Below are 16,487 nucleotides of genomic sequence, written 5' to 3' on the forward strand. Positions count from 1 at the left end.
CATGAACATAATCTATATTAGATTATATAAAAACACTGATTGGCTGTTCCACAGCGATCAGATATTAATGACAAATATTAACGGCACTGAGGCTGACGCAATTAATTAGTTTTTATTACCACAACACCGCGCTTTCCCTTGATGCTGCTCGACCTTCCCCTGAGTGCAATCTTCGAAGAAGCCACTGGATGCCACGTGAAGCGAAAAATATGTGACACAATTGGACTTGGACTGATGAAATTTAGACATTTGAATAAAGATTCTAGCCACAGACATTCTTTTTTACATGCAATAATAATTTAATTTAATTGTCAAAGGTACAATTTGAGATCCTCTCAAAAAAATCTAAGGGGGCACGTGCTCCCTCAGTTTGAATGAGCATGATGCCTCTGCTTGGAAATATTACAAAAAATACAATATTTTGACCAGGGTATTTCCCATGCGTTAGGCTATTCATTCACATTTCTGTTTATGCGTTTACAAAATTGTCACATTGTGTCTATGCAGTATAGGTATTAATACATTTTATGTTTGATGACATGACAGTATGATTTTAAGGATTTTTTTGTTTACTTTTGTACAATAAACAATTTTGGTACTGTGTTGGGTTGCCACTTGATGTCTAATCAAAAATCTGGTTGCTGAAGCAAAACCAGTTGAGAATCTCAGATTAAATAACATAAAAACACTGAAACATAATAAAAGTAACAATTTAAAAGACAAGGATGGTAAAAAAAATAAATAAAAAGTATAACTTTAATACAAAAGTGTTTGCACTCTAATCTCTGTCTTGGCTTGTACTTTTCTAATACAATTGAAACTTTGTATTGCAGCACTTATTTTGTTACTCTCTCCTTAAGATGAATCGCTTTTGTTGTATCCTTCCACATTCTGTAAGTCGCTTTGGATAAAAGCGTCTACAAAATGAATAAATGTCAATGTATTTTCTCACTAAATCCATGTCAAAAACAGATCAACTGGATGGGAGAATAGTGCCCCAGCACAATGAGATGAGAGGCTGGATCTTCATCTGGAGGGACTGGCTGTTTTGCCTTCATCATCTCCTCTTCAGCAGTATTGAGGTTGGAGCTTAGAGTGGAGGCTAATTTTGCGTGAGCAGCAGGATGTTAAAGCTATGACATGGCAGAGTGCTGAGTCTGCCGCTGTGCTCACTCTCTCACACAAAACAAAAATCCAGCCTCATTTCAGGAAAAGATTTTCTGCTCAGTCCCTAGCAATCTAAGGCCTGCTCCCCTTTTCATGGAGACACAGGGCTCTAAAGCTGATCCGACTGCCTCCAATATGTTCCTGTTAAACCCATTAGAGTGTGTGTCTGTGTGTGTGCCTTTATCAATGGACTACATGTCCACATGTCTAAAGGAATTTAAGAGAACTGCACTTCTTGAATATGCACTATATTGATGTGTACAGTGGGGTTTAAAAGTCTGAGTCCACATTGAAAATCTGGGATTCAAAATCTAATTCAAATCTGGAAATACAGAGATTTTGCTTGTAATTTTGTTTCAATCCTATGACGTTCTGTAAAACAATGTGTTTCAGTTCTGTAAAATTGAATATGCTCTGCTATTTCTAGATTACTAATCAAATTTGTGATTGATCATGTTAACTCCTTGGTACAAACGGTCGATTTCCATGCCTCCATTGATGCACTCAAGATGTTATTTGGAACATTCTAAAATAATTTTGGAATAACATGGATCATGGATAACATGGGAAAGTAGATCAGCTTGCTCACCCAAAAATTCATTTTACTCTTAAGCGTGACAACAACAAACCAGCTTGCGTAATTTGAGCAATAAACTCATATCCAATATACCTGATCTGTGACTAATGACCTCTACAATGGAGGGAGGGAAGTATCCCACACGGTCAGTGCCTCTCTGATTGTCGTGGATGTGCCCTTTCCAACGTCCATCCATGTGCTGCTCTAAGACCTGAAACAGATCAATAACATGACAGGATTTCCAGGGCCAACAGCCCTTTCAAAATATGTGACATTCAGTGCTTTGAGTGACCTTCTTAAACCATTTTAAAGAACTCAATATTAATGGGACATCATTTATTTTTAGATAAGGGATTACAATAGTGGTTTAATATTGTTATAGCTTTTGATTTAATTATAGCCTTCTTTGCACCCTACACTATTCAACGCCAAGTGACCGGTGTGTCATCCAGTTTTAAATAACAGCCATAGCCTATAAACCTTCTTCCCTAACCTCATGCCTGTGATTCTTTCTTCATTTGGCTGACCAAAGTAGTGACTTAAGACATTTGGCATTCCACACATAATAGAGAGAACATGTATAGCAATAAAAAAACACAGTCCATCTGACTGACAAAGAATTGTATGTAGGATAAAGCAGACCTGGAAATAGGCACTGTGACATGCAGTGCTTTGTTTCCAGGACTGCTCTTAAAAGTGCACTCAGTGATTCTTCTCATTAAAAAAGTTTTACCCAGGAAGAAATGAATAGTATTTTATTAAAAATATATTTCAAATGAGATGAAGGCATGTCAGGAGCCTAATAAAAGCTGTTTTATTATTTATTTTCATTTCTATTTCTATTATGATTTTTAAAATAATGCATTTCTACAATGGCATTTGTAACCAAAAACTATTGCTTTTTCATCATGCTGCATCCACGCCACTAGATGTCAGTATAATTATAAAAACTGCAAAATGTATTTTGTATATTAGAAACCCTATGTAAAAATATGTGTTGTGGAACAACCAACTGAGCAAAAATCCTTGTAAGTGTATCTTACTTGGCCAATATAAACTTGATTCTGATTCATATCGGCCAGTGCAACATAAACAAAATTCTCTCACCCTCATGTTGTTCCAAACCTGTATGACTTTTTCTTTCGAACACAAAAGCAGATGTTTTAAAGAATATCGTGATCTGTCTTCTCAGTACAATGACAGTGAATAGTTCTTAATTTTAAAGCCTGTAAAAGTACCCAAATGTATCATAAAAGTAGTCCATGCAAATTGTGCCTCATATTCCAAGTCTTCTGAAAGCATATGATAGGTTTGGGTGAGAAACAACATGAACACAACATTTTCAGTGAAAATCATTCAGGACATTCAGGAGCACTATGAGAGGAGCTCGTTTCACAGTGACATGTGTTCAAACAAGAATGTGTTGCTTTTAGCGCAAAACAATGCAAGTTCTCGTGTGAGCACAATCATTTTTTTTTTTTTTTTACTGAAACAGCAAACATGGTAAGCATGTTCAAATATACAGTAATACAGACATTATAAAAAAAATACAAGAACTTTGAATTATGTGTTGATTAGGTTCTAGTTTAAACAGAAAAGTTAAAGTTATAGAAAATACCTGAAAATAAAACATTTTATACAAAAAGACATATCTCTCTGTAGATATAGCCTACTGTATTTCTCTATAATGCCTCACTGCCACAAAAGCACAGTTGCATTTTATGCTAGCAGAAATGGCAGCCTACAGCTATCCAGACAGACAGGGTGTGAATAATGACCTAGCATACCTGTTGCACTGCGCCTCAGGCTTCACTCTACAGTACAGACACTGAACATAAACAAGCCTTCCAGTGGGGGGAGAAGCACACTGTTATAAAACTAGGATGAGCCAACACTACTACAGCACAAACAGCTCAAGCTGCGTTTCATTCACTTGAGTCACACATCAAAAGCGGATTGACAAGGACCTGTTGCAGCAGGCTGGACCGCAGCTAAAGTATTCTCTGCTGGGAACACCAAATTAACATCCTCGCTTATTCACTTCACTGCTACTCTTTATGTTCAGAATATGATGATATCGTTAGAGATATGATATGTAATGCTGTGTTTTGTCTTGCATCTTAGTGCATATTTAAAAAACTCTAAAACAAGCTATTGGCTCTACTGTTTTCCCATAGGACTACACCAGTGTTTCTCAACCTTTTTTGTCTTCGGTACCCCACAGCTTCCATCAGTAAGACTGAAGTCCCTCTTAATCAATACTAATCCATAAATGTGTTTCTTTTTGCAAATTGCTAATGAGTATAGTGTCTGTATTTCCCATAGGTTGGATATAAGTGTTATCTGCACAAATTGACAAATGTTCCCTTAAAAGGAACACGCAAAAGTTAGGTTTTACAAAGCAAAATCAAAAAGTACGCTTGCAGCCTGCTTAAGTACCTACTGGGCTATGAAGTATCACTGCCCTAAACAACTATGTTGTTTTTGTTTTAGATGTTTCTGTGATTCATTAAAACACACAGTTTAGTAATTCAGTAAGCCTGCAGATCAAGGCATTGCCCAAGCACATTATATAGGCCTGTTACATAACACACACATTATACACCACCATGATTATCAGTATCAAATTAGGACACCTCATGTGAGAAATAGTGGGGAGTTTGCATGGAAAATAATCAAGCCTACCATGATTACATCTCCTGCCCGGATGTTGAGTGCAGTGGGGTCATGGAGATTCCAGTAGTCCTTCAGTGCTCTCACCTGCAATGCTCCACTGGCATCTAATGTCGAGTAACCCAGTGCCATATATGCAAGAAATAGTGAGAATGAGAGAAAGAGTAAGGGACAGTTGCTATGAAAACATTCATGTCTTCAAAAGGTTTTACCTCCCAACTCAATATGGCTCCCTGAGGGTGTAACTAATGTGATCTTACTGTAAACAATTTGAAGGTCCCCTGCCCAAGATACACAACCTGAGAACCTAAGGATTTTAGACTCAAATGGAGAGATGTTCTGAGTTGAAATAAAGAAGTGTAATGGGGGAAAAAACTTAAAGAGCATTAGTATAATGTTTAAATACTCTAAAGCACTGAGCACATCTCCTGAATATTTCATGGGAAGTTGAGCTCAGAACACGGAGACTAAACACCCCTCAACTTCAAACACAGCTCCTTCTGCCGTGTTTTGTGTTAATTTCAAAGCGCACACTTCAAAGCCAACAAGCTACTGGATTACAGGTTGCATAGTAGAACAGTACAGTTCTTCATTTAACACATACAGACGAACGCAAGCTTGTTGAACTAGACACACACACAAACAAAACATTTAGTTGCATCTCCAGGTATGAGAGAGAGAGAGAGAGAGAAAGAGAGAGAGAGAGTCTTTTCTGAGTCACCTCTAAGGAGTTCTTTGATTTCTCTGCTGGCGTGTGAAGTGGTGAACTGGTTCACAATGTCCAGGGCTGTTTGGTTGTAGGTGTTGCGGATGTTCACATCAATTCCAGCCTAAGTGGTATACGGTGATGCATTGGATTAAATCGGACAGATGCATGGTTAATAGTATGCCACAAAAGAAGTAAAAACAAAAGTAATATGTCATGGTGTCCGATATACTGTAATTGGACAATGGTGGACAATTTTCATAGTATCTGCTATCACAGTTGCACTGCTGTATAACTACGCACAACACTGTTTTCTGGTTTTCGTATTTGAGAGAATATTATTTCACTTACATCAAGCAATAGTTTTACTACTTCTGTTTTCCCGTAGAGGGCAGCCTCGTGCAGAGCCGTACCAGCTTTAGTGGTTCTGTTGATGTCAATCCCAGCTTTAAGCAACAGTCTAAAAATGAGTGATAGACCACAGCGACACATGAGCCATCCTGTCCACAAGATACGAATAAAATCATTCATGTCTTTAATAAACTATGTAAGGGATAATGTACAGCTGGTCATTATCACAAAAATAAACCTTGAAAGGGTGATCAGGACCTTGTATCACCCTGAAGGGGTTTATTTTTGTGATAATGACCAGCTGATTGTACATTATCTCGCAAATTACATGGTTTTCTTATTAAATAAATAAATGAACATTAAATATTGATCTGACTTGAAATTATATTATGGGAGAAGAAATTGACCCTAGAGTGGAATGAGAGGCATGAAACTAGCACAGCTGTGTAGAAAATTGGATCCCTGAGACATTATACAGTTTAGTGGTTATTAAGTAAGGGATAATGTACAGTCAGCCGGTTGTTATCGCAAAATGAACCCTGACAAGGTGATCAGGATCCCGATGCGAAGCGGTTTGTGTCTGAGTTCTGTTGGTGTTAATTAATGAACGTCTGACTGCTCATTATGCATCTTATTACAAGACTTCTTGCCAAATAAATAAATGCACATGAAACATTGATATGAGTTGAAATTATTTTATTATCTCACTTGTAGAGATCGCACAGTGATCCGAGAAGCAGGAAATATGGCTCAGATACCAGATGAGCGGTCTGATATGTGGATGTGCGGTTGTTACTGAGAAATATCAGATCACTAGATGGCGGCAATGATCAATTAGAATCGAGTATTTCAGTAAGCCGTGTTATAAATTTTTTTTTTTTAAATTGACCGCAGAATGATGTGATTGACCGATCAGAATCAAGTATTGCAGAGAGCTGTGTCATAAGATGCTATAATCTAGAGCACAGTTGACTTTCAGTCAACATTTATCTAATACAGGCAAGTTCTAGTCTTATTGAAGAGGAATGCTCTTGTTTTAAGGAATTAATTCCACAGTAAATTTACACAGAATCATACACTGACATAAAGAGAAAAACACAGATGTCTTCTTTGTAAATACAGGGGCCGAATTCTGTGAAGTATTATGTTTATGTTATATTAGGCAAGCACAGCAGTATTTATGAAACAAAGTAAAGATAGTTGCTTTAGTAACCAAAGTGAGATTTTTTACTGTTTTGCCTCCAGCAGTAGAACTACAAACTAAAATCAACACCAAAGACTGCACAGTGAGTGAGGAACACAGAAACAACATGACAAAGTTCAAGACCACCAGCAATGGGTCAAATGTCATAGCAATTTAAACTCTGAGCAACAAAATAGCCCCTACATCATCAATCAACTTTACATAGTGAGTGTCACTTCAGGATTCAGTATCCAAGCAGCAGTGCAGTTTCCATTTTATAAACATTCAACTTTTGTTGATTAAACTAACTGAGCAGATTAAAGGCCTTCTTTTTCTCTTAAAGAGCTAGTTCACCCAAAAATAACAATTCTGCCATAATTTATCATATGACCTTCTTCTGTGGAACACAAATTTCAGATTCTTTCCATTTCAGTGCTTCGGCAGAGCAATTGATTATCAGTGCATGACGCCTAAAATGTTGTATGGCTTCAGAAGACTTGGAATATAAGGTACACATCATTTGGACTACTTTTATGGTGCTTTTTTGTCATTTTTCAGCCTGACAACTCCATCCCCTTTCATGTTCATTATATGAAAAAGAGCATCCAGCACATTATTCAAAATTTCTCCTTTTGTGTTCTACTGAGGAAAGAAAGTCATACGAGTCTGTAACAACATAAGGGTGAGTAAATGATGACGGAATTTGTATTTTTGGGTAAACTATTCCTTTAAGAATCACCATGACAATAATAATTCCACCTCTGCAAAATGCTAATAATTGAGTTAACTAATTCCTTGTTTGAACATCAAAGTATTAACTTCCTGCTAAAATCTGTTTGTCCAGTATAAAGTAATTCTATTTACAAGGAGATTAAGTAACTGAATGCTTTATACTAATAAGCTCAATGCGGCCTCCTGTTACCTCTGTCCATCTTTTCCATGTATACAAGCTGCATTCCAGAAAAGCAACGGAAGGGAGAACGCTGCAGCATGAACTTTATATGGTTACTGCTAGAAGAGCATGTCAGAGCAGCTGACTGGCCGGTGTAACCCTATTCGGCCTCATTCCTATGCATGTTAACATTACAGTGCTGTCAAGGGCCTCTCACTACACACACAGACGGGAGGGCAGCTCAAGTCAACACATGCACACACCCCCAAATGCACGCACAATTTCTCTGCTACTCATCTATCTACTTTCCACTCCGTCTGTCCACACACTCATTCCACACCCCCGTCTCTTCACCTCACTTGCTCGACAAAAAATGTCAACAAAGCTGCCTGCCAAAGCCTGCTTGACCGCCTGCTTGACACCACACTACGTTGCAAAAAAGACAGACACCTTCCCCCTGGCATTCATGAGTACAAAAACACACACAAAAATTCTCTCACTCTCTTTTTGCACCTCTGCATGTAAATATCTCCATTAAACTCTCTTTCTCTTGATCTACGGCATCTGTTTAAGCAAAGTAGATAGATCTGAACACTACTGTTGCGCAACTGGTAGAGCATGGCACTAGAAATGCCAAGGTTCGATTCCGTGGAATACATACAATGATGAAATGATTACCTTGAGTGCAGTATACTGTGAGTTGTTTTGGATAAAAAATAATAAAAAAAGCATCTGCCAAATGCATAAATGCATTATAGTTACAACTTGTAGAGCACTGCACTATAGCAATACCAAGGTTATGGGTTTGAATCCCAGAAAGGGAACACATAAACTGCTAAAATACAAACCTGGAATGCACTGTAATTTGCATTAGATAAAAGCATCTGTCAAATGCATAAATGCATTACAGTTACAACTGGTAGAGCATGGAGCTAGGTAGCAATACCAGGGTCACGGGTTTGATTCCCAGGGAACACATAAACTGATAATATATATATATATATACATATATATATATATATATATATATATATATATATATATATATATATATATATATATACTGAATCCACTGTAAGGTGTTTTGGGTAAAAATGTCTGTCAAATGCATGAATGCATTATAGTTGCAACTGGTACAGCATGGCACTAGCAACACTAAGGTTATGGGTTCAATTCCCAGGGAATGCATAAACTGAAAATATACACCTTAAATGCATTGTAAGTTGCTCTGGATAAAAAGGTATGCCAAATGCATAAATGCATTAAAGTTACAAATGGTAGAGCATGGCACTAGCAATACCAAGGTTATGGGATCGATTCCCAGGGAGGGAACACATAAACTGATAAATATACCTTGAATGCACTGTAAATTGCACTGGATAAAAATGTCTGCCAAATGCATAAATGCATTACAGTTACAACTGGTAGAGCATGGCGCTAGCATTACCAAGGTTTGATCTCCAGGAAACACATAAATTGAAAATATATACCTTGAATTCACTGTAATTTGCATTGTATAAAAATGTCTGCCATATGCAATTAAACAAATAAATGCATTATAGTTACAAATGGTAGACCATGGCGCTAGCAAATGTTATGGGTTCGATTCCCAGGGAGCACTTAAACTTATAAAATATATACACTGAATGCACTTGAATGTACAGTAAGTCGCTTTTGATAAAAGTGTCTGCTAAAAATACTTACAAGTAAATGTAGACTGAGAGGAATATAATATAGGAAAACACAATAGAATTAAAACTTTAGAAGCTAGTGAAAAGCAAACCTGATGATGTCCTTATGGCCATTGCGAGCAGCAAGGTGTAGGGGGGTATTATCTCTACCATTCCCCTCTAACAGAGCTACTACCATGTTACTGTTCAACAACAGCTGAGTCACCTGAGGGAAAGAAGTAAAACAAAAGTGGGTTGTTAACCTGTCAGCCAGACAGTACTTCAGTTTCATCCACTTCTGTTCACACCAGGGTTCTGCAACAAGGGTCCATAGTGGTACTGTAGGGGGGTCAGGAATTATAGTTTGATCTCAAACTAATTTTTGTTAAAAAATTTAAAACATACGTTAAACAAAAATACAATATTAAGTTAACTTCAACCAAAGATATCACATTAAAATGCTAAAATTAAAATATTATGTACAAGTATATGACTCTGTACATCAATGTTTAATATTAATATGGTTCTATATGAATGTTATTACAGGACTTAAAATACAATACTCATTTTATACAATAGTAACAGGGGTCCTTGGCCTGAAAAAGGTTGAAGACCCATGTTCTAAACAAGCTGCCACTGCCTATTTGCAATGCAGGAAACTAACCAGCCAGAGTTGTCAGCCCAGGCGTATGACTTTGTACTATCTGGCATTGAGAATGTGTCAAATGGAATTCAGTTTCCAGCTGGGGCAGAATCCTCCTGCAGCCCAGCAACTGACTCACTGATGTGCTGCTAAATTAGACTCATTCCATCAGCCTGCCTCTCTGCAGCATTTGCATTCTATAATTCCAAATGACTTGGGCGAAAGATTAAATAGAAACAGTTCACCCTGGCAAAACTAGTTTAAGGTGAATTAAAGATCTCTGCAGGACTGGTTCATAAAACTGTCAGAAAAGCCATCTTCCCTTTTACCCTGATTTGCCCAGCTTGTGCGGGGTGCCACTGTAAGCAGTTTGCCTGGGCTTAGTTATATTCTTTGCCACTGAATGTGTATGTAATACCGTCTTTGCCATAATAATCAAAACCTTATTCAAGCTCTGTTATGTCATAAACTCCTGCTTATAATTATCTTCAAGAATGCAGTGTGAAAACAGCTTCAGAGCTATGCTTTGAGAGTGGGATAACTCAGATAGATGTTTACAGTGAAAGGGCACAGCTTTTTTAAGGGATAAACTCTCACTGAATTGATGCAGAAAATACCTATATATTTGCTGAATGAGTCCCCTGCACTTTTCATGGCACCATTGTCCTCTCATGTTTATAAACTTGAAATAAACCCATGTCATTTCATATTTCCTGAAAAATTCAGTTTTCCCCTCTGGTAAAATCTAAATATTTATACCGACAAATTGTTAAATTAAATAAAATCAAACCGTTAACAGTTGTTGACAATAGCTAGAGTACTTTCCTAAACAACAAAACTAATGGACCGTTGAGTTCATTTTAAAACAAACTTTTATGAATAAGTCAGCCAATACAACTTTTATCTAGTCAAACACATTCAGGTGTGTCCAGATCATTTCTGACCCACAGGCTTATTTAAATTTTAATGTAATTAAAATTTCTGGTATGCCTTGTTTTTTTGTTTTTTTTAAAGGCTAAATGATGCCAACTCCCCTTAACAGTAATCAATAAGATGCTAGAACAAGCCTATTACTCATGAACAAATGTTCGTTCTGTTTAATACTGTTTGTCATCATTGTGTTGTATATCTTTTTTGTCATGCCACTAAACTTAGGCACCTCTGATTTTAACATAATGATTTGTGACATTTGACTTGAAAAGCACAAATGATTATCCTCCTGAGGTATAGGGCCAGTGCAAGTTACAACAGATGTAGTGACAGTCACAAAATCTCCCCTTGACTCACCTTGAGTCTGCCAAACTCACAGGCCAAATCCAGAGGGGTCTTCTTTACTTTGTTGACAGTGCAGGGGTTGGACTGGTGTTGCAGTAGCATTTCAGACTGAACAGACAGACACAAACACAAAGATGCAGTGAAAGGACAGAGGAGCTGTGTCTGGCTACATAAGGCTTCTGGAATAACACAATAACAAGAAAATAAAAGGACAATGTCAAAATCTGTATCGGTTTTTGTCTACTTGCACAGGAAAAGCTGAAATGGCATCCAGGAAGGTCAAGGAATTAGAGGGAAAGGCCATATAAATGCTGTGAATTCTTTGTAAAATATACAGTATTACGTTATCTGGCATACAGTATGACATGTTTTGTGAGAAAGGGTAGGACTTCTGGAAAGGGAATACTCGGCATGTCAAGCCAAACACCCAGCTGCTCTAACCTGCTTCTGAGAGGTGTCATATACACAGCAAAACTAACTGAAAAAATGCATTGTTTTAAAACAAAGCCCTGGACCTGCAAAGTAATGCTATCTATGTTGGGGACCTATGTTCTACCTTGAGCATGCAACAACACGTCTTGCATTTTCCAGGGCTTCCTCTTGCTTTAAAAAAAATAAATATTAAATGCTACATATTCCCTTCATCTAACTGCTCTGTAGCTTTGTAAAAAGCTAAATTTTGGTTTGATCCGCATCATGTTCCTGAGTCACTATCAAAGAAATCCCACTTTCAGTCTTTCTGCCCATTTATTATGCCTACAAGAGCAATGCTACAGATGAAAGCATTTATTGAATTTTCTTGACAATCAGGAAGATATGCAATATAGTATGCATTTAGTATGCATATAAGTATGCATTTAGCAGGCACTTTTATCCAAAGTGACTTAAAGATCATTCAGGGTATACATTTTATCAAAACGTGTGTGCCCTTGGAATCAAACCAACAACTTTGGTGCTGCTTGGGAAATGCTTTACCAGTTGAGATACACTTACTGCTAACAGACATCATACAGTGAATGAAAGGAAGGCAGAGGACCAAAGAACCATTTACTGGAAATTCTGAAATGACTGACAGGAGTAGGGTTGGACTGAGAACAGGTTCTTATTCAGAACCAGTTCCATTGTTAAATAATTTTTTTTTAATGACTTTCAGTTCTGTTAGTGGTTTTTAAACGTGCATTTCTCTGCAGATGCGAACGCAACACCATACTAAAATACTCAGTTTTTCCTGAGCTACCATTCAGTGGCACTGCAACACCACTGTTGAATCAGTAATGCAAAACATACAGAGCGACCAGTGAAGCCTGATTCCTGAATCAATGACTCTTGGGAGGCGGTCCTTTTGAATCTGCACAACCAGTGTATTGCGATTCCTGAATGAATGACTCTTATAAGCCAGTTCTTTTGAATCTACAGTGCAAACTGTGTAGTGCAGTTTTTGAACTAATGACTCTTGTGAGCCTGTTCTTTTGAATCTACAGCATGACCAGTGTAGTGCCATTCCTGAAAGAATGACTCTGATGAGCTGGTTCTTTTGCATGACCAGTATAGTGTGGTTCCTGAACAAATTACTCTTATGAGCCGTTCTTTTGAATCTACAGCATAAAAAACACAGTGCGAACAGTGTAGTTAGATTTCTGAATAACTGACACTTATGAGCCGGTTCTTTTGAATCTACAGCACAAAACACAGCGCGATTGCCGAACAAATGACTCTTTTTAATCTACAGCACGTAACATAACGTGCGGCCAGTGTAATGCTGTTCTTGAACTAATTACTCTTATGACACTTTCATGCAAGTGACAGTCTAAAACCAACTTGACTCTTGACATTATCCTCTTTGTGTCATTACAGACTGGCACAAAAGTGGAAGAAAAGTGAGCTACAGTACATACCACTTCATAATGTCCATACTGTGCGGCCAGGTGGAGAGGGATCTGTCCATCCTGTGAAGCCCCATTCACAGAAGCTCCAGCTCTCAGCAGCATAAGTACAGAGTCAGCCTTCCCCTGCCAGGCAGCATAGTGCAACGGACGCATACCTACAACAGTGAGCAAGAGCAAAAAATCATTGTTTTCACAGCTTCTTGAACTACATAGAAAAATACTGTGCCTTGTTGTGGCATCTTTTTGCTAATAAAAGTTTGTCAATGCTCAACCCATGCACACAATAATCCATGTATGTTTCTAGACTCTTTGGAGTACTTTGAATTAGCAATTAGCAATTATAAATATGGGTTAGGAATTGTATGAAAAGGTTTATAGGCTGTCAACAATTTTTGTCTGTAGTAGAGTTGAAAGGGGCTCTGTGAATACTTGTGTTGAAACTACTGGCAAAATATGGTTAATGAGTAGATGACTATTAAAACTCTTTGACTGAATCTATTTTAAACAGCATTTTCACCTAAATGGATCAAATAGGTGTTTAAAGGTGCACTTGGTAAAGTTTTTGCTCGTATGATCTTGGACTTACAGTGACACCTAATGGTGTGGATGCAGCATCATTCAAAATCAATAGTTTTCAGTTACAGATGCCATTGTAGAAATTCACTATTTACAATCAGCCTTGATTAATTTAATCCAAGAGTAAAAGTGTCCATTAGCAAGATAGTTACTGAGATTAAGCGAGTATTATTCAACTGGTCATGTGATTCTAAAATTACAGCCCCCATGAGGGCGCCCCTGCCCCATGTAAAATAAAACAGTTTTGATAGTTACTGATATGACTAGAGTTCCTAACTCATGTGAGTGGTCATGATTTTATACATACTGTATGTTTCAAAATTACATTTAATTTCTTTAGGAGTAAAATGTTTAATGGTTTAAAAATGACTGATTTAAAGCCATGGTCACATTAGGCTTTGAGCATGCAAAATAATTTCGGATACCGCAACGGACAGGATATGATGTCACACTCGAGGGATTCTGGTTTTAATAGTTAATAAATTACAAATAGCAAATATTATTTTATAAAAAAAATAAATATACTGTCTACTTACTTTTTTCCAGCAATAAAAATATGCAGCTTTGAAATATGTATTCCTGGTATCAAGCCAAGAATTCTGCATGTGACGTTTCGGTTTTCCATTGGTGTCACGTCTTTTTGTCATTCGAATTCACAGGTGAGAGTTCACCAAACTTGAACTTTCGTCATTGAAACTTGAAATTTATTTGCACGACCAGTTAAAGTATACAGTTTCCCTTATAGAATCACATATATTTTTACCTAAAATCTTGAAATCTTGTCTTTTTCAATCTGTTTTAATGCCACATTTAATTGATACAAAAGATTGCAAAGTAAGGACATGCACATGCATACTAAACTGACTGGTTGTTTGTAGCTGTATAAGAGACAGAGGGAACAAAAATGGCATTGCGTCTCACCATTACTGTCTTTAATGTCCACGGTAGCCTGTGCCTCCAACAGCAGAGACAGCAGGTCAGTGGTGCCAGTGAGAGCTGCATGGTGAAGTGCTGAAAACCTGTGAGAGAGAGGGAGAAAAATGTAAAAGTCCAGAAAACTATGAAAAAATGTCCTGATAAAAAGTTAAAAGCTACCTAGGTCTCTAAACTTGTCTATTTATTGGTTAAATATAAGGTGAAGTGAAGTGTAATTTCTATGCATCTAGCGGCACCATAATTGCAAAAACAATGACTGCTTTCAAACAGGTTTCCCGAACATGCTCCATGACTGTCATGGTTGACCAAATAGATAGTCCCGCCCCAAAACTCATATCATTGGTTGAGCAAATGTTGCTTTGTCGTGCTGGTCAGGACGCTCAAAAAATAGTGTCATAGTGTTAGTTTTTGTTGTTGTTGTTTTTTTGTTTTTTTTGATAATGCCATAGTGTTAACACATTTAGGGGGCATCAACCTAACAATTAAATTACTCTGAAGCTGTAAACAATGTATATGGGAATACAGTTAAACCCATGAGAGAGACCGGTACGTTACAAGGAGTCAAAGTTGAAGTTTCAATCAATTTGTTTACTGAAGAGTTTACTGAAGACAAAGTTTTACACATTTCCAAAGGCAAAAGACAGAAAGAGAAAATGAGTTGAGGATCTAACCTCGAACTACCTTAGATTACAGAAACAACAGTAATTTTAGGCATATGCAAATGAACTGACATCATCTCTTATGATTACAGAGATCTGATATGTGAACAATACAGACAATTCTAGAAATCTTACAAACATGACGTTCTGTTTAACTATGTGAACGCAATCATTCAAAAGATTATATTTTTAAAACACTAAGTCAAGTTGGTAAGCATAAATGGGTCAGAGGTGAGTCTTCTCTTTAGATAAACTGGCATCCAGTTCCTTTGACTTAGTTACATGATTCTCAAAACTACAAACAACCCCTCCAATAATATCAATAAACAGAACACAAATTTTTTTTCATCATTTTTCATCATTTTTACATCATCTTTTCTCTCAAGGTTGAGACACACTCACTGGGGCACAGGCCTTATCAGCTTGCAACAAAAAGGAAAAATACATTCAAATGCAACAGAAAAGTTAGGCAGAAATATACTTTTAGTGATGAATGCTAAAAATTTATTTGTGGCAGTAATTAATGACGAAAACTTAAATCCAATAAAACTCTTTCTTAAACTGAATAAGTGATCAATGAAATAGCTATAGCTCACATGTATATTTGTCCTCTGGGAGCCGGGCTAAATGAGAAAGCACTGTTAACTGCATTCCTGACATAGGTCAGACCCTCAGTCACACCTCAGAGGTCAAATACACAAATGACCTGCAACATTCATAATTATAACATAACCAGAATAAATGCACTAAATGACTAAAAATGCTTTGATTAACAATTGTTAGTGAATGTATTCAACTCATCAACAGGCTGAAGAGACAGAGGTATATCCACCCCTTCAAATGATTGTGAAGTTTTATGCTCTAAATGGCCAAAATATTTCAAAAGACATTCATTTACTTTAAATCTTACAAATAGAACATTTTGGAGAACAATAACTCATCTGGTGTGGAAGAGGGTAATGTTTGCAGGTCTGGCACTCTTTCTATCTGTCACAGAGTACAACTGAGTACAACATTGCAATCAGTCTTGACAGCTAGTGTGCACTGCCTAATTAGCAGTTAGATCTTTGCAGTCACAATATGACTGTAAGTGGTCCAGTTTCTAAAATATTTATGTAGATTTTTGAGGAAATAGATGACTGAAGAGTGAATCAAAGCATTTATGGATTTATAAATCCAGTATACTGTATCTTGTCCATATGTAAATAGGTATGAGTCATGGTCTGAATAAATGCTGTATAAAATATAAATGGTGTGCAGTTAAAGCCAGATCCAGACATAAATTATATATCA

General features: G+C 37.1%; 1 protein-coding gene across 3 annotated transcripts in view; it reads right to left on the bottom strand.

Moving 5' to 3' along the window:
- The window catches only part of LOC127427287 (caskin-2-like), a 51,977-nt gene that overhangs the window by 15,279 nt on the left and 20,211 nt on the right, over positions 1-16,487 (bottom strand). For all 3 annotated transcript variants that reach the window (XM_051674794.1, XM_051674793.1, XM_051674792.1), the window contains exons 4-11: positions 14,521-14,618; positions 13,033-13,178; positions 11,150-11,245; positions 9,333-9,445; positions 5,475-5,583; positions 5,139-5,247; positions 4,430-4,524; positions 1,838-1,955 (exon numbers count right to left, since the gene is read on the bottom strand). In XM_051674794.1, the coding sequence (XP_051530754.1) occupies positions 1,838-1,955; positions 4,430-4,524; positions 5,139-5,247; positions 5,475-5,583; positions 9,333-9,445; positions 11,150-11,245; positions 13,033-13,178; positions 14,521-14,618 (884 nt within the window). The remainder of the gene's footprint in view (positions 1-1,837; positions 1,956-4,429; positions 4,525-5,138; positions 5,248-5,474; positions 5,584-9,332; positions 9,446-11,149; positions 11,246-13,032; positions 13,179-14,520; positions 14,619-16,487) is intronic.

This window comes from Myxocyprinus asiaticus, chromosome 36 (assembly GCF_019703515.2).
Source record: "Myxocyprinus asiaticus isolate MX2 ecotype Aquarium Trade chromosome 36, UBuf_Myxa_2, whole genome shotgun sequence".
Classification (NCBI taxonomy): Eukaryota; Metazoa; Chordata; class Actinopteri; order Cypriniformes; family Catostomidae; genus Myxocyprinus; species Myxocyprinus asiaticus.